General features: G+C 34.9%; 2 protein-coding genes and 1 long non-coding RNA gene across 6 annotated transcripts; 1 reads left to right on the top strand and 2 right to left on the bottom strand.

Moving 5' to 3' along the window:
• Positions 1-627: 627 nt before the first annotated feature.
• sni (SDR family oxidoreductase sniffer) lies at positions 628-16099 on the bottom strand. The gene is made up of 5 exons (XM_090105034.1): positions 15960-16099; positions 4126-4177; positions 2981-3171; positions 2556-2705; positions 628-939 (listed from the first exon to the last, which is right to left on the bottom strand). Exons 1-5 carry the CDS (start codon positions 16074-16076, stop codon positions 715-717), a joined length of 735 nt encoding a protein of 244 aa, XP_089961160.1. The 5' UTR covers positions 16077-16099; the 3' UTR covers positions 628-714.
• On the bottom strand, positions 8201-8978 carry LOC149905582 (uncharacterized). The gene is made up of 3 exons (XR_016457058.1): positions 8553-8978; positions 8365-8444; positions 8201-8290 (listed from the first exon to the last, which is right to left on the bottom strand). It is a non-coding gene; the product is annotated as an uncharacterized LOC149905582 (long non-coding RNA).
• Trxr1 (Thioredoxin reductase 1) lies at positions 15856-27916 on the top strand. Of its 4 annotated transcripts, none has more exons than XM_090105033.1 (8): positions 15856-15922; positions 17468-17688; positions 22287-22647; positions 23454-23682; positions 24120-24207; positions 24343-24593; positions 25026-25217; positions 26660-27916. In XM_090105033.1, exons 1-8 carry the CDS (start codon positions 15910-15912, stop codon positions 26787-26789), a joined length of 1485 nt encoding a protein of 494 aa, XP_089961159.1. In that variant the 5' UTR covers positions 15856-15909; the 3' UTR covers positions 26790-27916. The 4 variants fall into 4 exon arrangements, with proteins under 4 accessions (XP_089961159.1, XP_089961158.1, XP_089961156.1 ...); XM_090105032.1 differs by lacking the exon at positions 15856-15922 and adding an exon at positions 16166-16306; XM_090105030.1 differs by lacking the exons at positions 15856-15922; positions 26660-27916 and adding an exon at positions 16166-16306 and having other exon boundaries at positions 25026-25238.
• The last annotated feature ends 57 nt before the right edge of the window (positions 27917-27973 follow it).

Raw genomic sequence — 27973 nt, 5'->3', positions numbered from 1 at the left:
AAGCTGCCCATTTACCTATTACTCTTGATAGAAAGTAGAAATAAAAAGTTAATTCGCTTTATTATATACTAGAGGTCCAACCCGGCTTCGCCCGTGGTACATATTTCGCAATAAAATGTAGCCTATGTCCTTTCTCGGGTATCAAAATATCTCCATACCAAATTTCATGCAAATTGGTTTAGTAGTTTAGGCGTGATTGAGTAACAGACAGACAGACAGAGTTACTTTCGCATTTATAATATTAGTATGGATTAGCAATATATAAAAATATAATCTGTGTCTGACAACGGGTCTTTAACTATTTTTCTTCCAAATTTTATCCAAATCAAGATTTTGGTTTAGCCGAAAAAGCTTAAAAGACACAGAAAAACAGTCCTTGCCTATAAAATAGTAATGTAAGTATGGATTTAAAATACTTTACATAAGAAATCCTTAAGACCGCCAAAATATATTTTCAGGAAAACCGCGTCCTAATCTTAGACTACATTCAGTCGCTGGAGAAATGATGAAACCTGCTGGTGAAGGTAAGGTAACGAATTAAAAATATGTAGTTATACACAAATAGAAAATGACTTTATTTCTATAATTAAGATAGTTCTTACAATTACTAGTAACTAGAACAATCACCAATAAAGCTTAAATTATAATCTCTTTGCCTTTTACATTATTATTGATTTATTTATTTTGTGTAATAATTTATCGATTATTTTAATATTACCATGGCAACTCTGAGCCATCATATTGCAAGAATTTTCCAGTGTCGTTTTCGCCGAGTTTGTCTATGGTTGTGAAAATACCGCCGACACTGGTATCGACATCTAGCGGCGCATTTTTCCCACCCATGTCGGTTTTTACCCATCCCGGATGCATGGACGCAACGAGAATCGCATCTTTCTTTAAATCAATGCTCATTGACTTTGTTGCAGCATTTAGTGCGGCCTGAAAAATATTTTAATTAGGAATAATAACAAATGAAGAGCTGAGTATATGATTATATTCAATTTTAATTTCATTTTTCAATGCTCGGATAAAACTTATCCGTCCAATAAAGTATTACATGATAATATTAAAATGTCACGTATACAGTCAAATACGGGCAATTAGAATACGTTTTTAAAATGGTAGTTTTAAGTATACATTATTGGACGAATAAGTTTTATCCAAGCATTGAAAAATCGGCCCTTAATACAAGAAGAATAATTATTAGAGATAATTTTTTTCTATTTGAATTTATCTCATACTAGATGTCGCTGACGGTATCCTAGAAGGCGCTATCGAAATGTTTTACGAATACCGTATATACAGCGTAGGGAGTGTGGCACGGCAAATCGGTTCAGTAGTTTTTGATATTTTTTGATGCCCTGTCTTAGTTCTTTGTGACTATGATAGTGCTTATAATACATAGTTTATTTCTGATAAATGTGTTCGTATTTTATGTAAATTTGTTTGTGACTTGTGTGTGTTAGGGCCTGTTTCACCACCCTCAAGTAAAGTGTCGAGTAGGCTAATCGCCAGTTTAAGTGACCCGTAACTTCAAGTGCGAGTTTCACGACGTCCGAGTAGCACTAATCATAAGATTAACTGCCCCCCTAGTCAAGTGGCTTTCTGTTAGCGTAGCGTTCAATAGAATAGACTACGAATGTATGAGATTGACGTAACCTGTAGATACGTTTATCTACAGCCTACGTCAATCTCATACATTCATAGTCTATTCTATTGAACGCTACGCTAACAGAAAGCCACTTGACTAGGGGGGCTGACCCGTAACTTACTTGCCACGTCTTCTGCCAATTAGCGTGTTTTACTCGACGGTTAAGTATTGTCTGTTGTCATTTCTTGCATATCACCAACGATTTTTTTTAAATAAACGAATAAAAATGGATTTATTTGATTTAATTGATCATCAGATGGATGAATTAGAATATTATTCGACACAACGAATAGCAAGGATTCGTGTATTTAAATTCCGTGTTGATTATTTTACGGACCTCGATGAAACTGATTTTTTCGCTAGATTTCGTCTATCGAAATATGCATTTAACCAAGTGCATAACTTTATAAAACATAAAATAATGCCTACATCGCAAAGGTGAGTGGTATTTTTTAATTATTGAAGTGATTTTACTTAAAAGATAACCTATCAAATCATATTCCTCAAAGAAAAGTTTGCACTTCTATCTCTTTTAACTTTATCCATCATAATTAAATAGGTAAGTAGTTAATATAATAATTTAACAAATTTAAATCACACGCGTATTTCCAACCCTACAGACAATCCACAACAATTAACAAATTAACAATGCATAAATGACAGCTGCAATAGTGCAATGACGTTTGACGAGTGACATTGACGTAATATTGAACGAATGTGACGTACGATTTGTTCCGTTACTCATTTAACCAGTAAGTTGTTACTCGGAGCTTATTTTTCGTTTGTGAAATTGACAAAAGATACTCGTAACCTTTACTTGCTGATTAACGTTAATTAAGAAGTAACTAATCAACGCTTTACTTGGAGATGGTGAACGAGGCCCTTAATCTGTACGGTTACATACCTTTGAGCATCTATACGGATAGAAGCCACCCTGATCGTTCTGTGCAATTGAGCCAAGAATAGAGCTCATGTTTATGACAGCTGCCTTCTCGGCGCCCATTGGCTTCCCGCTGTTAGCTTCCGCTGCTTGTTTCAATAATGGAACTAGAGCCTGAAATAATATACGTGTTAATGTACGTAATAATATTCTACGACAAATTCTAGTCTCTTTAATATGGTTAACAAGTTGTGTTATTTTGACCATTAAGCACAGTAGAAAATGCCCTTCAGTTTCCGTTAATATTGCCATACTCATATTTTTACCGTACCGTACTATTCATTTCATAAGGATTTGGACCAGCAGCGTATATGCAGTGCCTTTGTATTGTATCGCTGGTACAAGTCATGAACCGGTATTCATAAATTAATTAAATTATAAATAAAAACCTTCGTCAGCATTATAGGTGCTACTGTGTTAACAGTAAGATTTTCCAATAACTGATCAGCTTTCACCAAGTTGAGCTTTGTGAAACGCGTGGTGACACCAGCATTGTTGATCAGTAAATTGAGACCTTGCCCTCCCATGACTTTTGCTACTTGTGTAGCCACATCATCAAATTGCGAAGTATTGGTAACATCTATAAAATTTATATTTCATTATAATAATATGCAGTGTTTTTTTGAAGTGAAACTTCTTTAGGCGCTTTGAGAGTAAAATTTCAAGATCGCGTCATGGAAATACCGTCATGTCCATGGACGTATAAAAAAAGACGGACGCCGTTTTACGAACAAACAACGTGAAGCCACCGTAGTAAGCTAGCGATCGTGTAAAGACAATGAAGTATGAACACGCACACATTCTCGCCATAGTAAGCTAGTCGGCCGCCATTACGTCGTGAACTACCGACTGATTAACTGCGTCACTGTTTCACAAAAAATATTTAAAATGCCGTCTTGCGTGGTTAAATGGTGTCGCAACAGTACAATTTTAAATAACAAAACACAAGGGATTACATTCCACAGGGAAGCAAGTTATTTCTTTTATGTTTTAATGACAAAATTATTACGGCAAAATTTATAGAAAAAAATACAGCCGCCATTTTCATCAGGACAGCTGTTGCCATAGTGTTGCCATGGCAACATGACACACACACATGGATGTGTCGCCGCCATTACTAGGCTTCATTCAATGTTTAGGCGATATACCGTCCGTCTTTTTTTATACGTCCATGGTCATGTCATGGAGTAAGGCGACGAAAGAAGTTTCACTTCTGACACGTGTGCTCGGCACACACGCTCTTCTTTATATTTTGCGTTTTTCCTTATACTCTAAAGTCTAAGGTATTGTTTTTATCAATTAATATGAATTGAACTTCTCGTACTAGGCATTCGGTTCCGCTTCCTTGACACAGAATACTTAATAATACCTACTAACGTATCCTTGAGGCGTAACGTTTAGAACCTGTGTTTAGAACGTTCTAACCTTGTAAAAATAGGTTAAAGTACTTGTACGCATTGTATGGGCACTTTCTCGAAGATAGTATGTACATAAAATAAATAAAAATGATAAATGTTCTGTTTTTAAATATTACCTAGATTCAATATATGCAGGTTCTTATGTTCTTGGGAAATTGCTTTTAGTTCCTGAAAAAATCAATAACAAAAACAATTAGTAGGTACAGATCGATACAAACTTAATGGCGGTTCGGAGGTTAGGTACAGGTGCGAGTGCGGTCCCATAACGACCCGCTAATACCTAAAATTGTTTTCTACGCATCGGATCGTACGATCAACGATGTTCCGTGTTCCGAGACGCCATTAAGACGATACACAAAAAAAAATCTACTGCTTGGCGGGCGGAGTCTAATAGCTCGCTATCGCGAACGCGGGTGTGCGCGAAGTCATTCTTGCAAACTCGCCGCGCTGCCGCTGGCCGACTCGGGACAAACATGTATGGAGTCGTCATACAGTTATAATATTCTTATACATATATTTAATTGTTGATTTATTGGTTTTATTTTCTTGCTTATAAACAAATAATCTTCTTTTTAACAACTACTTAGACATTATTAATAATTATTATTATTTCGTAATGTTTACTTTATTACAAAATAATACAGGTTATAAATAATCTTTAAAATAACAAAAAATATTGTTACTCTGAAAAAATGAAATGGTACTCAATAACGCGGACTACTGAATGGATTTAGATAGAATTTGATGCTGGCGTAGATATTACATCATGCCCAGAAATGAAAGGTAATATTTCTGAAAGAAGTTATAAACCCTAATTCTTCTCAGTCAAAGTCAAGAGTGGAAGATATCACTAATACAGTAAAACTGATGCGAAACTTTGGATGTTAATTTGTATATTTTTTTGTTAGTTGTTACTTAATCACGTCAAGACTACATTACCAATTTTGATAAAATATAGCTAATTGCCTGGATTTACACATAGGATACTTTTTATCCGAACTGAACACTTCTGTGGGATAAGACAGGATTCACGATATAACCTAATTCCACGCGGGCAAAGCCGCGGTCGGAATGATATTTTTTTAAATAAAAAAATTGTTTAAAAAAAACACAAAATATATTGACGCATGTCTTTATTTTTTGCACTCTATTATAATTGTAATTATTCATTACAAATAATCAAAATAAAATAGCCAGAACAAAGTTAGGCCCTGGTAGGGTAGGTAGGCAGGTACAGCAATGTGAGACGAACACTGGCTTATTTATACCAATAATAATGTATTATAAACATTAAATTAAGTTTACTTTCTAACAATAAAAATACATAATATTAGCTAATGTGAAAGCGAATCAACCAATCATCCCACAAAAATGAAATGTGCACACAAATATTCATCCAAATCGGTTCATGTCATTAGGAGGAGTGACTGCAGCGCCATCTTCCGGGCCCAATTGTGTTTCCAGATCACCCAGGAACTCAATTTAATATACTTACACAAAATTTTTCGAAATGAAAACTCACATTACTATGTAAATATGAATATAAACCTGTTTTATTACTAAGCAATTTCCCGCACAGGTGTAGTAAGTATAAATGAAATAAATATCAACATCAAATTCTTTATACAACATACTTATCTACCACCTTCTAAGAAATGTAATTCTTGAAATTATTTCGTATTTTTATTTAATACTAGCTGTGCCCGCGACTTCGTCCGCGTGGAATAGTGACTGCATAGTAGTTACTACTTAACACACAATTATTGAGTAAACACGTCTTGAAACACGTACTATCATATACAACTAAATTATAAGTACTTACACATTATTATAAAGTTAAGAAATAAAATAAATAATAACACAAAAGAACTGTTAGTAAAATTTATTACTAAACTGAGCTATAAAACTTAGGTACAGAAGAGTTCAAAATTTCCAGGATGTGGTTATTCTCCCGCTCCCATATTCCTTCTACTTTCACAGACTTTCAACTTTTCCCTTTCACCCCTAGTAAATGGCAGAACCGATTTTGATCTAAACCATGTCTAATCATACCTATATATTATGTACATGTCATATCCTTTCGTTTGGTACTCCATTTGGATTATTTATTCCCACTATCACCCCTAAGGTGCCCTATATGTAATAAACAGATTAACCAATTTTGATAAAACATGACTAATTGTAATTCACACGTCATTTGATATGCCGCTTGATTATATTATTTGACCACATTCGATTATTCATTCCCACTTTTACCGCTATAAATCAATAAATGGATGAACCGATTTTGATTAAATATGCCTCATCATACTTCTCACGTCAGGTCATGCCCTTTCATTTGATATGCCACTTGGGTATATTATTTGACAACTTTTATTCCCACTTTTATACCTATATCCAATAAATGGATGAACCAATTTTGATAAAATATGTCTTATTGTACTTTACACGTCATGTCTTTCATTAGATAAGTCACTTGAGTATATTTGATAAAATTTATTTATTTATTCCCACTTTTACCCCTATATCAAATAAATGGATGAACCGATTTTGATAACATTGGACTACTTAATTGTTTCTGACAGGTCGTCTTTTTTCATTTGATATATCACTTGGGTATAACAGACAGCATTCGTTTTTCTCATTCCCACTTTTGCCCTACATATAATTATTGGATGAACCGATTTTGATTAAATATGCCTCATTATACTTCTCACGTCAGGTCATGTCCTTTCATTTGATATGCCACTTGGGTATATTCGACAACTTTTATTCCCACTTTTATACCTACATATTATATCCAATAAATGGATGGACCAATTTTGATAAAATATTATGTCTTATTGTACTTTACACGTCATGTCTTTCATTAGATACGTCACTTGAGTATATTTGATAAAATTTATTTATTTATTCCCACTTTAACCCCTATATCAAATAAATTGATGAACCAATTTTGATATAATTTGACTTGTTGTTTCTGACAGGTCGTCTTTTTTCATTTGATATATCACTTGGGTATAACAGACAACATTCGTTTTTTTCATTCCCACTTTTACCCCTCTATATAATAAATGGATGAACCGATTTTGATTAAATACCTATGCCTCATTATACTTCTCACGTCAGGTCATGCCCTTTCATTTGATATGCCACTTAGGTATATTTGACAACTTTTATTGCCACTTTTATCCAATAAATGGATGAACCAATTTTGATAAAATATGTCTTATTGTACTTTACACGTCATGTCTTTCATTAGATACGTCACTTGAGTATATTTGATAAAATTCATTTATTTATTCCCACTTTTACCCCTATATCAAATAAATGGATGAACCGATTTTGATAAAATTTGAGTAATTGTTTCTGACATGTCGTCTATTTTCATTTGATATATCACTTGGGTATAACCTACATTAACAACCTACATTAACAACTAACATGCGTTTTTTTCACCCCTATATAATATAATAAACAACTAATGTAACAAAAAAACGCATCTAATTCGTATTACCCGTTAGCGAGCTACGGTGGCACAGACAGACACGCAATACACACATAGCGGTCATAACACCCCTCTTTTTGCGTCGGGGGTTAAAAATATAATACCTACGACATAATTTCAAAGACCTTTTATATAGAAAATTTACCTAGAAGTAACCATAATGCTATTTGTGCAGGTTTTAGACTTATGAGCAAAAATCTAAATAAAGGTCCTTTGACCCCCCCTACTACCCCCTCAGCATAACCACCCCCCCCCCACGCTTGGGGACTTTCGATATGATCATCTGGACATGTCAAGGAATAACTTTAGCGTATAATTTACGTAATAAAGTAATTCATGTATAGAATGCCTTAGCAAATGTTCGCTGTGATTACTTAAATGGTCATAACTTTTTTATTTATGAACCGATTGACATGAAATAAACACTAAATGTTAAATGAAGCTTACCACAATATATTAGTGAAAACCGCATCTAAATCGGATAAGCCGTTTCTGAGATTAGCGTGTTCAAACATACAGACAAACAGACAAACCGACAAACAGACAAACAGACAAAAAATTTTTTAACAACAGTTTTGGGTTTGGGATCGATTCAGTAATAACCCCTTCTAATTTTTTTTTACATATTTTCATTGTACAGACACCACTTTTCTAGAATTTTATTATATGTATTGATAATACTACTCCAATGAGCTCCTGTTCCATATTATGTCCGCCATACTTCCACTAAGTTCACCATGATTTTTTATTTCTTTGCACTTTGTTGCTTTTTGCTAAAAATGGAATCATGCGATAAAACCAGTAGAGCTTTGATAACATACATTTTTGACTGAATAAAGGTACTTACGAAGGAGTGGATTCACATTGTGAACAATCTGTGGGTTTATTTTCCTTCTGGATTCCGGATTTCTGAACAGATTATTTATGCTATAAATGAAAAAATCTTACACATTCGTTATGTACTTAAAACAGGGGTACATATCAAACATCGTCTTTAATACAATTATCATCAAATTTAAAATAAAACCAACTTACTTCATTAATTTGTTCCAATTGTAAGCATTCTTTTTCCTCCAACCTTTATGTTTCTTCTTCTTATTTTCTTTATTGTCCCCGTTTGTCTCATTTTGTCTTATCGTGTTGTCACCCTTTTTTACGATTGCGCGAGCGACACAAGTTCCCCGTGTGACGGCCGTAGCGGGAATGACTCGTGCAGCGATCGGGGTAGGAAGGTGCAGGGCGGCTCTCGATATATTGGCTGGTCGCGCGCTAATTTCAAGTATTTCTTGTTTATTTCAAAACCATCGCATATTTCAAAATTCTAACACGGTAGACGTATAGGTTGTATATTTTATAGTTAATATCCAAAAAGTCGTAACTTTACGTTTGTTATTTTGAAGATGCCAGAGATTAAAAAAAAATAACAATGATAACTTTGTATTTTTTTTCTATCGAGAAAATATCATGGAATCATGTTTCTAAAACGGTAGACGTATTGTGTTACTATTTAACTTTCTTGTCAAGAATTTTCATCACGACAACTTTAATAATATAAAAATTACGAAGGTTTGAAAAGGGCCGTAAATGTTAGAAAAATTAATTCATCACCTTAAGTTTGAATCGTACTATACAATATAGTACGATTGATTTACATATTAACTAGCGGTCCGCCCCGGCTTCGCCCGTGGTACATATGAAAAATAGATGTTGGCCGATTCTCAGACTTACCCGATATGCACAGAAAATTTCATGAGAATCGGTCCACCCGTTTCGGAGGAGTATGCAGACTAACATTGTGACACGAGAATTTTATATATAAGATATCATGCATTTCTCAATAAATGAGGTACAAAAACATTTTGTAATATATAAACTACTAGCTTCCGGCTATGCAGTATGCACATGTAGTCAAACATAACGTAAACCGTGCTATGCTTTTCTTTCCAACTATCCCTGTAGCAAACATTTAACCTTACGAATTTATAACATTAGTAAGGTTATCCATGCATAATTGCATCCGAGACAAGCCGGCTAGTTTTTAATAAATTCAATTCAATACTGAAGTCCGTATGTACATCGCGGCAAATTTTAAATAATTGCCCGCTGTCAAAATATTTCTAGTAAAATATTTGCATGGTCCGCAAGTAAGATTTGAATTTTAATATATTAGACTACAAGCCCGCATAGGAAAAAAATATGGGTCAAATGAACCACCAGGGGACATATCTAGAACGATAGAAGAGCATAAAATAATAAGATTCATCACTATGCCGTCACTTGTAAGCTGTCCAACTGAGTGCAGATGAGAATTGAAAAGTACAGGTAGACTCGGTAAATTTTGGTCATTTGACCATGTACGGCATTCTTAACCATCGATAGATCCATTAAAAATAATAAGAAACCGCTCAGTGCCGTACAAAAATGGTGGTCCACAAAGTCGGAATTTTTATTTAATTTCCGAGAGTTACCGGGGGTAAATTTGGTCATTTGACCATGTACGGCATCTGTGTCATACTATGCCTATACTGCTTTTAATCCATTATTCCGCAACGCCGTACAAAAATCATGGGGACAAGGGGAAAAAATCGAGAGTTGTAATCCCCTCTCTTTCCCCACTCCAGGGGGTCATTTGACACAACACGAAATAAATTTATTTTTAAAGTATTTTATGCATAGATAATATTTTTTCATGTGCCGTACATTTTCGTTGGTTCAAAGGGGAAAAATCTGAAAAAGAAAAAAATCCATATAACGAAATGTTTGCTTTATATTTTGATAATAAAATATAAATATACATTAATATTAAGAAGCTCGAGGTGGTTAATTATCACCTTGGAAAGTCGGAGTCAGGTGGAATGGACTCCGTTAAATTGATGAACTCATAAAGAAGCTATGAACGAAAAGATGTGAATTATATGCAATCAGCCCATGAATACAGGTAAAGTCACAAGCAAATGCTAGTAATATATACATATTCAAAATGTACAAGTAAAGCGCTTTCAAATGATACCAAACACGGCATATTTATCTTAACTTTATTTTTTTACTCTGTATGTTTTGTCCGCTAGAGGGCGCCACATTAGATTTTGTGAAACCCCATATAGCCTTTAGCTAGCTGGTCGCTGGTTATCCAGTGAACAATTCAGACGCTTCTAATGATATGTCATTTGTCGAATTCTGATAAGTAGTTTAGAAGTTACGAGGGAATAGATGAACATACATACATGACCTATCAAAATCATAACCCTCCTTTTGCTTTGCCGTAGTTGGGTAAAAATATGTTAATGCCGTACTGTATCAAATGGCCATAAAGCACCCTTAAAATTGTAGCTTTCGTCGCTTTCATCAGCCTAAAAGATGTGGTCTGCACAAAAATGTACGGCATCGTTTTTTCCTAATTTATCTATGTTAATACTATTTAAAACAACGAATAAACTGTAGAAAACTATTATACACTGGTCATCAAAAAAATCGACCCACCTACACTATGTTTGCTATTTATCGATTATTTCACAAATAAGTCGTCTTATATTGTTGTATTTTGTTGTAAGGGTCTGATAACATGCTAATCATTATGTTTGTCGTAAAATTTACTGCACTTAATGATTCTTAACAAATTTTTATACAGAAATACTGTACAGTGTTGATTTGACGGTTTACGGCGGGACAAATTATGCCCGTGTTCCCAGTTCAAAAATGACTTTTTTCGGGATCTCTTGTTCATAACGTTAAGTTTAATAATTAATGCTGTAGTTTTGATAAATTTTGTCTCAAAATAATGGATACTACTGTAGGTGAGAGGGCCCAAACTGTGGCTCTACTAAAACAGGGGTTATGTCAACTTGCCGTGGCTAAAAAGTAAAATCTGAGCTGTTTTGCAGTTCGATGAGTTTACCAAAGGTTTCTAGAGACTGGGCAGTATCGATAAAAATATTGATCTGCAAGAAAATAGGGCGGCAACTCAAAGGGGCGACCCCTAGATAATGTAATCAACTCTACAAAATCGACATCTGTCTAGTGTAGATCTCTAGTGACGCCTGCGTGAAGATAAGGAGGTGGGTATAAATGACAGAACTGTTAGAAGAAGACTTTAGGAGTAGAACCTAAGACCAAACAAGCCAGAAACAGGGCCACAATCAGCCACAGCTCATCGACAAACCAGACTTCAATTGACTCGAAATCACGTAAACTGGACTATAGGCCAATGGGAGTCAGTACTTTTGAGTGACAAGATGCGAATGACTTTTTATAGTGCTCATGGACGTCCTTATGTCATGCGATGACCAGATGAACGATTTATTCAGTGCTAGGTAAGAGAAACGGTCGATTATGATGGAGGCTCTGTAAAGTTCTAGAGTGTCATTTCTTTGACAAGACGCACGGAGCTTGACGATAAAAAGATGCTCATTAAATGCTTTTCAATACATTATCGAGATTTTGGACTATCATATGGTGTAATATGCCGGCTGTATCTGCAAAAACTTAGAGTCTATGCATGATAATGCTCGGAAACACGTAGAGCGAATCGTGATCCAGTATTTATAAGAGGTCCGCATTAGAGTTACACTCTGGTTAGCAAAAAGTCTCGTTTTGAAACCTACAGAGCACATGTGGGACAATTAAAAAATAAAGCTTAGAGCTCGTAATTCAGCCCCTACAACAATAGGAGACCTGAAAACCACCATGAGGGAAGAATGATAACGAATTCCTCAAGAGACCATCAAAATCTTGATTATTTCTTTAAAATGGTGAACGCAGGCTATTATTCCAGAAAAAAGAGAAAGTACTGAGTATAAATTAGAAGGAAGCGTGATCATAAGTTTTATGATTACAAAATAAACTGCATTTGAAATTAAATAAAGAAAAAGCTGAAAATTGAGGATTTTGATCTTTATTCGAAATTGACAATTTTTTTTATGATGTTAATGATTTTATGTGTTTATATTCGTGTAAATATGCATGTTTAATTAATCAGTTCAGTTTCCAAACAAATTTTTTCTTTAGTTTGTGAGAAAACCGCAATTTTCCGTAAAAATGCAGGTGGGTCGATTTTTTTGATGACCAGTGTATTTCATTAATCTACGATGTTTAAACTTTTACAAAATTTCTGTTTTTGCATTTCTCTATAACTATTTTTAAAACGGTTTCTTTTGAACGGCAATACTATACAACAATTGAATTTTACAATATCATGTTAAAAAAAAAGTTCCCGTACAGGGTCAAATGACCTTACAGCTCTTTATATCAAGAATTCGATGAAATTAAGATGATTATTGGTATACATTTAAAAGAACAATTATTTTTTGACGGCATTGCTTTTAATAGTACTTTTGAGTGCTAGATAATGTTTTGGAACCGAAGCCGTACTTAGTCAAATGACCCCCTGGAGTGGGGAAAGAGAGGGGATTGCAACTCTCGATTTTTTCCCCTTGTCCCCATGATTTTTGTACGGCGTTGCGGAATAATGGATTAAAAGCAGTATAGGCATAGTATGACACAGATGCCGTACATGGTCAAATGACCAAATTTACCCCCGGTAACTCTCGGAAATTAAATAAAAATTCCGACTTTGTGGACCACCATTTTTGTACGGCACTGAGCGGTTTCTTATTATTTTTAATGGATCTATCGATGGTTAAGAATGCCGTACATGGTCAAATGACCAAAATTTACCGAGTCTACCTGTACTTTTCAATTCTCATCTGCACTCAGTTGGACAGCTTACAAGTGACGGCATAGTGATGAATCTTATTATTTTATGCTCTTCTATCGTTCTAGATATGTCCCCTGGTGGTTCATTTGACCCATATTTTTTTCCTATGCGGGCTTGTAGTCTATATTATTAGTCCATTGAATGAATCCCTCCAAGGGGGGTCTAGAGTGCGTGAGTTAGTAACGTAAGATGTTTCTTCAGAAACATGTCAAGAGTCCCTAGGTAATAAACATACTAAAACCCCGGGCCACTAGGAGGAGCCCCGGAGTGGGGGGAGGGGGGAAATGGGTCCATTTTTTTCATTTTTCGCTTAAATCTCAAAAACGGTACATGTTAGAGAAAAACTTTCAAGGAAAAGTTGAAAGGCCATAAAATTATCTACAAGTTGTACCTGAATCATTTTTTCCTATATCCTACCGTTTCTGAGTTATACGCAGTAAAACATGATTTTGGCTCAAACAATTTCCACATCAATCGATCAAAAAATATTTCTTTCTTCCAAAAAACTCAAATGTGCAACTTGTGACCAGTACTGATAGATTGCTCTTAATTAGTTCTATAATTGGTAAAATAAACACATTCCTCCATGGAAGCCTTTAGGAGGAATCGATTGTCAAAATATTATATTAGGGCAGTTTGAGTTACTGAACTTGATCTTTTTATTTTTTTCTTCCAAAAAACTCAAAAGTGCAACTTGTGACCGGTACAGATAGATTACTCATAATTAGGTCTATCATTGCTAAAAATACCAGATTCCACCACGGAGGCGTTTACGGGGAATTGAATTTTATCAGGGTAGTTACGATACATGAACTTTTTATTTTTTTTTCTTCCATAAGCTCAAAAGTGCAACTTGTGACCGGTACAAATAGATTGCTCATAATTAGGTCTATCATTGATAAAAATACCAGATTCCACCATAGAGGCGTTTACGGGGAATTGAATTTTATAAGTGTAGTTAGTTAAAAAGTTCATGTATCGTAACTACCCTAATAAAATTCAATACCTCCTAAACGCCTCCATGGTGGAATCTGGTTTTTTTATCAATGATAGACCTGACTATGAGCAATCTATCGGTACCGGTCACAAGTTGCACTTTTGAGTTTTTTTGGAAGAAAAAAAATAAAAAGTTCAAGTATCGTATCTACCCTAATAAAATTCAATTCCCCGTAAACGCCTCCGTGGTGGAATCTAGTATTTTTATCAATGATAGACCTTATTATGAGCAATCTATCTGTACCAGTCACAAGTTGCACTTTTGAGTTTTTTGGAAGAAAAAAATAAAAAGATCAAGTTCAGTAACTCAAACTACCCTAATATAATATTTTGACAATCGATTCCTCCTAAAGGCTTCCATGGAGGAATGTGTTTATTTTATCAATTATAGACCTAATTAAGAGAAATCTATCAATACCGGTCACAAGTTGCACTTTTGAGTTTTTTGCAAGAAAAAAATAAAAAGATAAAGTTCAGTAACTCAAACTACCCTAATATAGTATTTTGACAATCGATTCCTCCTAAAGGCTTCCATGGAGGAATGTGTTTATTTTACCAATTATAGACCTAATTAAGATCAATCTATCAGTATCGGTCACAAGTTGCACTTTTGAGTTTTTTTGGAGAAAAAAAATAAAAAGTTCAAGTATCGTAACTACCCTAATAAAATTCAATTCCCCGTAAACGCCTCCGTGGTGGAATCTGGTATTTTTATCAATGATAGACCCAAATATGAGCAATCAATCTGTACCAGTCACAAGTTGCACTTTTGAGCTTTTTGGAAGAAAAAAATAAAAAGATCAAGTTCTCAAACTACCATAATATAATATTTTGACAATCGATTCCTCCTAAAGGCTTCCATGGAGGAATCTGTTTATTTTACCAATTATAGACCTAATTAAGAGCAATCTATCAGTACCGGTCACAAGTTGCACATTTTAGTTTTTTGGAAGAAAGAAATATTTTTTGATCGATTGATGTGGAAATTGTTTGAGCCAAAATCATGTTTTACTGCGTAGGTATAACTCAGAAACGGTAGGATATAGGAAAAAATGATTCAGGTACAACTTGTAGATAATTTTATGGCCTTTCAACTTTTCCTTGAAAGTTTTTCTCTAACATGTACCGTTTTTGAGATTTAAGCGAAAAATGAAAAAATGGACCCATTCCCCCCCTCCCCCCACTCCGGGGCTCCTCCTAGTGGCCCGGGGTTTTAGTATGTTTATTACCTAGGGACTCTTGACATGTTTCCGAAGAAACATCTTACGTTACTAACTCACGCACTCTAGAACTTTTTATTCAATGGACTATATTATGTCTCTATTTGTATTATGATTGAGACAGATTTATCAGGATTCTTTGCTTCGTAGTTCGTCATCTAGATGTCGATGATAATTGATACGTCATCGTTTATAACGTCATTTGCCTAGTCACGATTATTCGATACTCGACGTTCCCCACTCGATTTTCGATTGTAGGTATAATTTAAAGTGTTGCCTACATAGTCGTTTAGTCGATGACTGGTAAACGGTACTCTCAATAGTTGGGATTAGCCATCTCTTTCTTGCGTTTATCTTTACAAAAGTTAATAAATATTACAACGCAGCTTCAACTCGGACATATTATAGGTATTTGATTTATAGTTGTAACGTGAAGTGCTAGTGTGATTTAAAGCAACAAAAAATGGCACCGATCGGTAAGTTTTGTAAAAATACATTTACTTTAGTTCTTACCTCAGAAGTGTTACGACAGGTTGCAAAAACATTTTCAGCCTTATTGTTCTTGAGAACAAATTTAACCATTCCAAGACCCAACCCTCTATTTGCGCCGGTAATCAACACGGATTTCATTGTGCAATTTTAGTTGAATTTCGTTAAAAACATAAACTTGACGTTTGAGTAAGGTTATCTACCGTTCTTGTGCAGCAGTAGCAGTGACCTTTGTATAAATAATTTTCTGTCATTTATGGAGTAACACGTCAAAATGACAATTTTTAATAATTTTCTCAAGATACGCAATATTGTGAAACCGATATGTAGAACTGATACATTAATTGTACTGAGCCGGCGCACATTTTCTAGTAAGTTGAAAATTATCGTAGCGTAGCCTTGAAGCAATTATCGACTAACCTCTGATGATATGACTGTGGTATTTTTCTTGTCTTGATTTATTATTCAATCCAATTTTTATCCACCTACTTATTCGATCATCGTTCCTTTTTGTGTTTCTGCATTATATTATATTACGCCCTCATAATTATTCATTTATCATCCATTCGTGCTAGATTTATTCAAATATATATCAAAAATTGGATAATAACAGACATAACTTACATAACATCAGAATGGGTGCAGATAATGCAAATTGATTAATCTAAAATTTAACAATCATATTTGTTAAGTAGAAAAAATGCATCATACCTATTTTCCATGATAGATTTAAGCATTGCATTGTTACCAATATAATAATAGACAATTTTGGTTGACTGCACAAATAGGTTGGATGTGTTGTAGCCGTAAGACAAAGTCAATCGCTCCTTTTGTACAAGAAGAAGGTATAAAAATTATATTCACTGGAAATTTTGTGCTGTCTGCCTGTCATTGTTGTTGCACAAATAGAGCTTATTATTGGGCATATTAAATTCACCTTTTATGTGTAATTATTATTAAGATTTTGGTGGGCTTATATTTTTTGTCCGTGGCAAATGGGCACAATAAAATGGTTTAAAGACTAGTGCTTTAATGCAGGACTGTATAAAAGGCCTTTTCTGTACTCAAACCAGTCAAACTTTAATCTGAAATTTCTTAATCCTTATTACAATATGCTGACGCAATGATCACTTATTAATGTATCATTATTAATCATATCAATTCCTTATGATACTTGAAATGATTCCATTTCGCCATTGTCATCTTACCAATTATCAAGTAAACATAAAAAGGGTTTCAAAGTAGGAAGTCACACTAACTCAATTAACACTTAAAATATGACTGAATCACTTATTTTTGTATCACAAACATTGTAAATAGAATCACAATTTCTAGATTCATCTATTTCATTCAAATCATTCTAATCATTAATTAACATACACCTATTTAAGTGGGTCATTTTCCTCATTATATTATATTGTTCTTTTTGTAATTTGCACATTACAATCTACACTTGGTCACCTACAGGACCGAGTTAACTGTGTGCGTTATAACGTTGCTTTATACTTCATGGGTACATAATGCAATTGTAGATGGGGCGTATGATTATGACTTGGCGGTCATTGGTGGTGGCTCGGGAGGGCTGGCATGCGCTAAGGAAGCAGTGAACCGGGGCGCTCGCGTGGCCGTGTTAGATTACGTTACCCCGTCGCCGCAGGGGACGAAATGGGGGCTCGGAGGAACGTGCGTCAATGTGGGATGTATACCGAAGAAGTTGATGCATCAAGCTGCACTACTTGGAGAGAGCATACATGTGAGTATTTTTTTATATTACATGTTTGATGCCTGTCAGATTACTGTAAATAATCTACAGTTTCTTGGCCAATTTAACTAGTCGGTCAATAAATTTTTGATAATATACTTTTTGTTATTTTATTGCCTCTTTAGGTTTTTATTACGATTAGATGATAGGGAATAATAATCTCAAACTAAATATAATATGTTGTAAAGCTAATCATTTTACACATATTTTTAATAAGAAACTTTAATGTTTTTAATCTGATAAAAATAATGAAATATTTACAAGTAAAATATCACTTTAATTACCTAAAATATAATAGGATCATAGACATAAATAGAATCTTTGTCATACAGTTTTGAGATTACATATATCATTTTTGGACCATATCATAATTAAGTACTCTTATGACATAATTCATAAATAACACTGCAATTATCTTCATAAGTGAATGTAACTGAAAGTGGATTGATAATATATATAGAATTTATTTCAATAATCTATATATTTTATATCATGTATAGACTAGATAAGATTGTGTATTCTACTAGACATCTATAAATAGACAATCTTATAGGTCATCACTATTAAAAAAAAGTAATTTAATCAATCTTATTGACTACTAATTTAACTAATATGAAACGGCTATGATGCATAACACATGTAATATTCTTGTCATGTCCTTCCTTGTTCCAACACTATCCTGTTGATCCTGAACTCAAATTATGTACAAGGAAATGTACTGTAATACCTTACCTTACATTTTCGACTGACCGGTTGGCTTGGTTGGTAGAAGCCCTGCCTTTCAACCCAGAGGTTGTGGGTTTGATTCCCACCTGGAGCAAATATTTGTGTGATGAACATAGATGTTTGCTCTGTGCTGGGTGTAATTATCTATATAAGTATTTAATTAAAATTATATAGGCATATGTATGTTTATTAGCCATCTGGTTTCCATAACACGAACAAAACCTTAGTTGGCATCAGATCGCGCCATGTGTGAAAATTGTCCTGATATATTTATTTATTTATTTTTGTCATTAATTCATGTAAATATATCCTATAGAGTCAAGTAAAGAGAAAGTTTGAATTTCAAACTGGTTGAGTTTAATTCATATTTAATTTAAATAAAATAACATTAACTATCAGTTTAATACAATAAAATATGTAGTTTATGTTAATCTAGTAATTTTTGAAGGTTAGATAATTGATAAGATAAATAATACAATATTTCAATATAATTGTTTGCTTATAGGACTTGGTAAGTGCATTGAACCTCAATCCCTCCTGTCCGATCCTTCCCTGATTCCTGGATTCCTTATATCTGGTAACGCATTTCTTTATGATACATAGTCTAGTCACAACTCACACACACACAGTCTAGTTAATACCCTAGCCTAGTTTCGAATTTACTATTAAAAATATTCGGCACATAATTGTGTAATTAACTAATTTTATCCAGTAAATTATGTTTTATTGCAACTTGCAACCCTATTTTCATCCCTAAATCTGGTAATACCTGTACAGTGTACACACCTATAAAGTTTTTCTCGTTATTTCATGATTCACGATGCAATACTGTAAAAACTATCATTCTTTTATTACTAAAAAAGAGGTCAGGCAATAGTAATTTTGATAAAAGCGTATAACAATTCGACTTTATCTATCGTTTCAATGTATTAGCAATATAGTATTATGGTAGTTTTAACGACTTAATCACAAGGTGATGTCAGTTGCGGGGTTCAGCATAATATGTTTTGTTTATCTATGAAATCGGAATAACAGTGTTTGAAATTTACCACATGCTTTCCAATGTTATAAAATATATACATTAATTCATTGACTATTATAGTTAACTAAACTCACAATAGCTTAAATTTAAAAGATGGTCAATAATTTCCGAGCGATGTTTTGTAGGTAACATTCATTCATTCCTGATTACATGGCAGTTATGTTCATAGTCTGTTGTGTACGCTCATTACAAAACTCTGCCCATACAGTTATACACGCACGTAGGCAGAGTTATGCTTTGGACAATTTTTGATCACGATTGTTAGTCTAGTTGCTTATTGTAAATTAAAGTAACAGTTACACTGTCTATCTATTCAGTTTTGTTATTGGAATACATATTGTCTTTCCACTTTGAATGCATATATACCTAATTATATATATATTATTGGGGGTGTGGAAAATTCCATGATGAAATTTCTATGAAGTGAACATATTGTTAACGTACAATAGAAGAATGAGAACGGAAAATAAAACGACGCATGGTTATATTATACAAGATACATAATTATGGGTATAGATTGTCTAATCTAAAAATGAACGCCCCTCCACTGTGTTTACGCTCACATTCAAAGTACGTGTATAGACGCAATACACACAAATTGGTCTGCCTCATTGGTCGTTCAGTCCTCCAGTCCCGTCCATGCCCGAACGACAGGACCAGTTGGCCAACTAGTGCATAAATGACGCGATGCACGACAGAACGGACGTGTCATTCCGTACATAGCGCGCTCTCCCCGCCATACAATGCTAGGCACCTGAACTGATCGCCCGATTAGTTGACAAATCAGTGCGCGAGTGTCAAAGTTTGCAGTAGAATCGACGCGCGCACACATATAAAGTGGTTCAATAATTATTTGTCCTCACACATTGAAACAATTAAGTTTAGTGGAGGGGCGTTCATTTTTAGATTAGACAATCTCTACTAATTAACATAATATCTATTATATAAGTAGGTGTATGTTTTATTATACCTGTCTGATAAATAAATGTTAGTCACAATTTGGAACAGTAGTGGGAGTAAGTATTTGAAAATAAATATTGTTGTCTGCGATGAAAGATGTTTTCTAAGTTTCTAAAATTAACCCAACTTTAAAGTGAAACATACTATAACATGTAACTTATTTTTACACGCTTTATATTAGCTTCACCTGTATGTTTGTAACCGACTTCTTTGGGCGCGATTTTGATCCACTTTAAACGGCCAGATTTCGTTCAAATTTTGTAGATTTAATGAGGACCGATGACAATACACTAATTTGATAAAAATTTTCTATTTTTTAGTTTGGCTTTCTATAAAAAGCGTGTTTTTTAGTTTTTTTTTAAACTATTATTATTTAACTCCCGACCTTCATGAGAACGTCGCGTCGGTAAATAATAAATAAGGTATAATGTGTTGTGCTTGTAATTTTATCTCCATCATATTGGATTTACGATCTGTATTTTATAACTAATTAACTTGTTTGACTACTAATGGGAAGTCTTGCTCATGATATTTAAATCTTTAATTGTATGTAAATATAAAGTTTTAATTAAAAATACTGTAGCAATATTTTAAAAACATTTTGCGATTTGTTATGCATAACTGGCTAGTTTGTAAAGAAATTTAGTTAGAGCTAGCTCGCACGAGCAACTTTGTCTCCGCAACTATTTTTTTGTCTCTCCCATCAATTGTATGGGGAGTTGCGTCGCTACGTGCGCGCACTTTCATACTAGCCCATGGGTGGAAAGACAAAATAGTTGCGGAGACAAAGTTGCTCGTGCGCGCTAGCTCTTAAATATGTAACTATTTTTAATATTGTGTAATACAAAATTGCAGTGATATTTATGTGAAGTGTGATTCTCTAACACTTGATAATTCATCTTACGTTTCGGTCCAATGTCATCTATATATTAATACTAGCGGTCCGCCCCGGCTTCGCCCATGGCACATATTTCGCAATAAAAGGTAGCCTTCTTTCTCAGGGTCTAAAGATTATCTGTGCCAAATTTCATCAAAATCGGGCCAGTAGTTTATGCGTGAAAACCATACATACATACATACAAACCCTTCCTCTTTATAATATTAGTATAGATATAGAGCTTTAGAGTTTGTTTGTTTGCTAGAACACGCTAATCTTAGGAACCATGAGTCAGATTTGAAAAATTATTTCAATGTTACATAGATTTATCAAGTCTATAGGCAATAATATATCATTAGGCTAAGAACAATAGGAGCAAAGAAATGCGGGTATAATGTATGGAAGTTTTTCTTTTTGGATTAACTGGAAAATTGTCTTTTTTTTTTTTAATGTCATGAATTTGGTAACTCATTATTTAATTGAGTGTTCGAAGTTTCCGCAACAATGCAGATATTATCTGTTTGAATTTAAAGAGGAAGTATTGAATGGGGAAATCAATTTACAAATTGAAACTGTGAACGGTTTTCAATTTCGTATGCTTTACTATTTGAAATATAGGAGATCTTAATCATAATTGTATATTTTTAGAATCACTTGCTTAAACGAACAAAACTGTTGTACGGATAGAAACAACATGCAACATAATATCATAATTACAATACATAATGAGAAACAACTGTTTTTTTTTGTTTTAGGTATACAATTAAACCATCTAAAATGAGCTTGCAAATAATTTGTAATATTAAACCATCTAAAATGAGCCTGCAAATAATTTGTAATTATTATTTTAAGTAACATTTTCCTAAAGCTATGATCTATTTGCATCTCTTAATGTATTGAACACAGCGTCCTTATAAAATATTTAAGAAAGTTAACAATTTGTTACGACAAAATTATATTAAGTACCCGCTCTTCTATTTCCAGGAAGCGGTAGCGTACGGCTGGCAAGTGCCCGCCCTAGACCAGATCAAAATCAACTGGGCGGCCCTCACAGAGTCTGTCCAGAACCACATTAAATCGGTCAACTGGGTGACCAGAGTCGACTTGAGAGACAAGAAGATCGAATACATCAATGGGCTAGGCGAGTTCAAGGATCCCCACACAATTATCGCGACCATGAAGAATGGTAGCAAGAAGGAATTGACAGCGAAGAATATTGTGATCGCGGTTGGTGGCAGACCCCACTATCCGGATATTCCTGGAGCGTTAGAGTACTGCATAAGCAGCGATGATATCTTCAGTTTAGGACACCCGCCTGGCAAGACGCTAGTCGTGGGAGCTGGCTGTAAGTATCTAAATATACACATAACTGTTTTTATTTAAAACTATGTAGGTGAATAGATTTTTTTTGAGAATTATCATTAACTATATTCTTATGGTAACTACTTGAGGTAATTCACTCCATCTTTTGAACATCTTGAAAATGTGCTACAATATAATTATACTCTCATTGATGCATTCTTGAAGAAAGTGAATCCTTATAAGCTAATTTTCTCGGTCCAGTTAAGACATTTTCTTAGAAATTACTAATTAAAGAATAAGGCCATTGTAACATTTACGCATGCTTCAATTATTTTCTGTAATGTTTAATTTTTTTTATTGTAAACTTATTATCTTTTTAGAAATATCTTACAACTCATAAAATTTTATCGATTTTTTGTTTTTGTTAAGTTTTATTGCAGTTGATTATTAATTATTATCTACTACGTAACTACAAATTGTTCCAACTTCCAATTAATACAAGCTATATATTTTAGTCAATTTAAAAGCTGTGAAAAGTAACAACAATTGGATTGATTATGACGAAGAACACACAACTTTTTTTATATTTTCTAGACTAATGAAGATGAACACACTGGGATTGTTAATTTTTTTTCTCTGAATTATCATCTCACAAAAAAAAGACGTGTGGCACTCGGGGACTGCCGCGGTAAAGCTATTGCATAAGCATAGCATGCCTTCAAGCCACACCTCCGTGCCCGTCGGAGTGGGGAGCGTGAGGTTTTTTCGTTACGGAATTTCTCGATTCGGTCCCCGCGCTCAAGGCCCGCGATAGAAGCTATGCAATATAAAAGTCTTAATTTTTTCCAGACATCGGCCTTGAGTGCGCCGGTTTCCTCAACTCCCTGGGCTTCCCGGCCACAGTGCTGATCCGTTCTGTACCCCTCCGCGGGTTCGACCAGCAGATGGCGCAGATGGTCACCAACGAGATGGAGACCAAGGGTGTGAAGCTGCAGCACAAGTGTGTGCCCGTCTCGGTGGAGAAGCTAGAGACGGGACAGTTGAAGGCCAAGTGGCTGAACACGGAGACGCAGGAACAGTAAGTCTTCGGGCTGATTTTTCAATCCTTGGTTAAAACTTATTCATCGAATAATGTATAAAACTACCATTTTAAAATCGTATTCTAATTGTCAGTATATTTTGACAGTTTACGTGACATTTTAATATTATCGTGTTATACTTTATTGGCCGGATAAGTTTCATCCAAGCATTGAAAAATCGGCCCTTAACCTAGTAATGCTATTTTGCACATTAAATGAAGTCTATTATATTCAACGACGTTAAGAATTGAAATATAAATTTGCTAACATTTTAATTTGCTACTTTTAATTTTAAATAAATATTTGTCGTCTTTTTCTCACTTGTTCAAAATAGCGGCAACATTTTGTGTATAATAACTTCAAACAAAAATAATAACTAAATACTACACCTGTATAAATTATGTAACAAGTTGTAATGTTATAATTTCAATTCCAGGAGTGAAGACGTGTTCGACACAGTGTTAATTGCGACTGGACGTTACGCTTTAACTAAGCAATTGAACTTGGATGCGGCTGGCGTAAACGTAAGTTGAATTATTTGATTGATTAAACAATTAATTAAATACATATTTTTTACACATTATTGAACATAATTAACTTCAAATCAATAACAATACCTTTCCAATCCTATGACTAATACAAACATTGAACACTTCCAGTGCCTCTCAGAGAACGGCAAGATCATAGCTGAAACTGAACAAACGAACGTGCCCCACATCTACGCAGTAGGTGATGTTCTCGAAGGTCGACCAGAATTGACTCCAGTGGCTATCCATGCTGGTCGCTTACTGGCTCGCAGACTGTTCGGTGACTCCACCCAGCAGATGGACTATGATAATATAGCCACTACAATCTTCACACCGCTAGAGTATGGTTGCGTTGGACTCAGCGAGGAGACCGCTGTGCAGAGGTGGGTTGGATGTATGGTAGGAGTTTTACTGTATGTGTTCAAAGGTACCAGAACTCTCTAGTGGAAATCCGCTATGCTGGCCGTTTTCTTTTAAATAAAGAAGAGCGTGTCCAGCACAAGTGTCAGAAGTGAAACTTTGGCAAGATTCAAAGATACCAAAATCGTCGTCTTACTCCATGACGTGACTGTATTGCCATGACGTGACTGTATTGCTATGACGTGACTGTATTGCCATGACGTGACTGTATTGCCATGACGTGACTGTATTGCCATGACGTGACCGTGAAATTTAACTCTAATAAGTTTCACTTCAAAAAAGTGAAAAATATGTCAAAAATAAATGTTATTTTAAAGTGTAATGCAGCAATTATTATTTATTACTTATTTGTTAATTGAACAATGTGCCCTATTAACTTGTAAAATTTGTTGCAGACACGGCGCGGACAACATCGAAGTATACCACGCGTACTACAAGCCGACGGAGTTCTTCATACCGCAGCGCAACATCCGCAACTGCTACCTGAAGGCGGTGTCGCTACGTGAGGCCCCGCAGCGTGTGCTCGGCCTGCACTTCGTGGGGCCCGTCGCCGGGGAGGTCATACAGGGCTTCGCTGCGGCTGTCAAGTGAGTGTACCGCTTTAGCTATACTGTGGTATCTGTGGTTACCTGAAGGCGGTGTCGCTACGTGAGGCCCCGCAGCGTGTGCTCGGCCTGCACTTCGTGGGGCCCGTCGCCGGGGAGGTCATACAGGGCTTCGCTGCGGCTGTCAAGTGAGTGTACCGCTTTAGCTATACTGTGGTATCTGTGGTTACCTGAAGGCGGTGTCGCTACGTGAGGCCCCGCAGCGTGTGCTCGGCCTGCACTTCGTGGGGCCCGTCGCCGGGGAGGTCATACAGGGCTTCGCTGCGGCTGTCAAGTGAGTGTACCGCTTTAGCTATACTGTGGTATCGAGCGGCTTGTATACGTAGTCAGTACCTCTACCATTAGTTGACATAGTTAAATCGTCTGACGCAACTACAATAGTAAACGTGAATAGTTCTTAACTTTCACGAGATTTACCGTATTTACCGTTTTTATACCGTATTTACCGTGAATGACGTATCTATCGTCGAATAGTTATAAACTATGACATATGTCAAAATTAGAACTCATGGTGCAAAAATTGTATGGTTACTACAGTGAGTGTTCAGTGTAGTATAGTTTACTATACGTTATCTACTGTAGTATACTATTGCACCTCATGGTAGGCTTTTTAGTTCCGCTACGGCACACTAGGGGCGCTGTACGAAATTTTATACAAACCGCTTACTACAATCGCTAGCGACTTTCGTGTGCGTAAACTCATGGTAGATCTACTGAATATAGTCATAACATCACTTATAAGTGATAAGGCCGCCGTCTGTGTTGTGTCTTCTTTTAGCATAAGTTTTCTTTTGTATTGTTTTTTGGTTGGTAGTACAATAAAGTATTTAATAAATAAATAAATAGCGCGGCATTTGCAGTGGACACGGACAGCGACAACCGCAACTGCTATGCCGCGTACCGAGCGGCGTATATGCAGGGTATAAGGAGTGTCGATATAACGACATGCACAATTTTTATACATACTGATTTATTTATACTGTGGTGCAAAATAATGAGAGATGGCGTAGTGTGTAAGCAGTTTAGTGTACACAGTGTAGTGTGTATGGTAGGATAATGCAGGCGTTTCGCAAGGTTATATATCGTATAAGTACCTAGTACTTATGTCGTCACCAAGCCGGAACAGGCGTTGTCGAAAACCGTACCGTTAACTTGTTCCTTAATTGTATAGAAGGTATAACAATGCACAAAAAAAATTATAATACCAAAAAGGAGAAAATTTTAATTGTAATGTCTCTTGAACACAGTTTATGAGACAGACAGACGTTTCAAAGATACATAATATTATCTAGACATTCATGAAAATTCAGACTCCTGAAAAACAGTTTACAACTATATTAGGAGCCTGGGTCATTGAATTTTTGTAAGATATAATGGTGCAAATAAATGATTTATTTATTTATTTATTTAAATTCTACTTCCAGATGCGGCATCACAATGGAGCAACTGATGAACACAGTAGGCATTCACCCGACAGTAGCCGAAGAGTTCACACGTCTGAACATAACTAAACGCTCCGGTAAGGACCCCAACCCGGCCTCCTGCTGCAGCTAGGCAACCACGCACAGTGGGACAGACTGTCCACAGATTATATATACACAGATAATAAATAGTAAATTATAAATTCATCACTGTACACAGATATAGTATGTTTCAAACTTAATGGCGGCTCGGAGCATCGTACGATAAGATGGTCAAAAAACAATGTTAGGTATTAGCGTTAACCTGTGCCACCTGTGCGCACTTGCACCTAACTTCCGAACCGCCATTAAGTTTGAATCGAACTGTAATAAATAGTAAATTATAATTGCATCACTGTATACACGTTAAACAGATAATAAATAGTAAAATATAGTTACATCACTGCGTTTCATACTTTTAGCGGACTCGATTTTATTGATTGGTGGATGGTGGGGTTCTTGAATGCTTCTTAATTTAATATGAAAATAATACTTACGGACGTAAAACTTAAAGGATCGGAATTATGTACGAAAATGTTTTAATTGATATTATGTTTTGTGGGTTATAAATGATGTTTTTTCTATTCAATTGTTATCAAAATATGTTAGCATCATTTTTTTGTTTTAATGAGAATGCAAGACAATATATTTTGTCAATTATCCCACTGTGCAATTCGATTTTAATTTATGCACCCTCGCACATTAAGTATTACAGTAAAAATAATGTTTACAATTTTCACGATTACTCGTTGTAGAATAGATAGTTATGGGCATTTATAAATTAATTAAAATTATAACAAAAGACATGTTTATAAAGTTTATATAAAATGACTTTAAAAGTTTCGGTGCTCACACCTTGCCTTTGTTTTATAGTACAAAAGATCCCCGTTATTTTGTAGTGACGTCATGAATGACAGCTTTGGCGCCAAACGTCATGTTTTGCACAGATTCGTATTTAAAAATATTATTGTTGTTATGTATAACATGGTCAGTTTGTAATAGTCTTTAAATATGTATTTAAAATTATAAATCATTAACAAAAATAGTCTAGTTGTTATTAATGACGTCATATGTAAATGTCGAACAATATTGCACTCAGTATTATATTTGTATTGTCTGTTCCCCGCATTCGATGTGACATTCCGGCTACGAATGCGCGCCGATAACAATTTCTTATTCATGTGATTTTAATTTGTAACTTAATAAAGTGATATATTTTTATGTTTGTCTTTTATTTACATCCTACCTTTTATGATTGATAAAACGAAAAAAAAAATT

Source organism: Colias eurytheme, chromosome 9 (assembly GCF_061535395.1).
Source record: "Colias eurytheme isolate Ceu_HAF_F1 chromosome 9, ilColEury1 Martin Lab GWU primary, whole genome shotgun sequence".
NCBI classification, from domain to species: Eukaryota; Metazoa; Arthropoda; class Insecta; order Lepidoptera; family Pieridae; genus Colias; species Colias eurytheme.
Note: the sequence above shows the minus strand (reverse complement) of the source record. Positions and strands in the feature narration are given on the sequence as shown.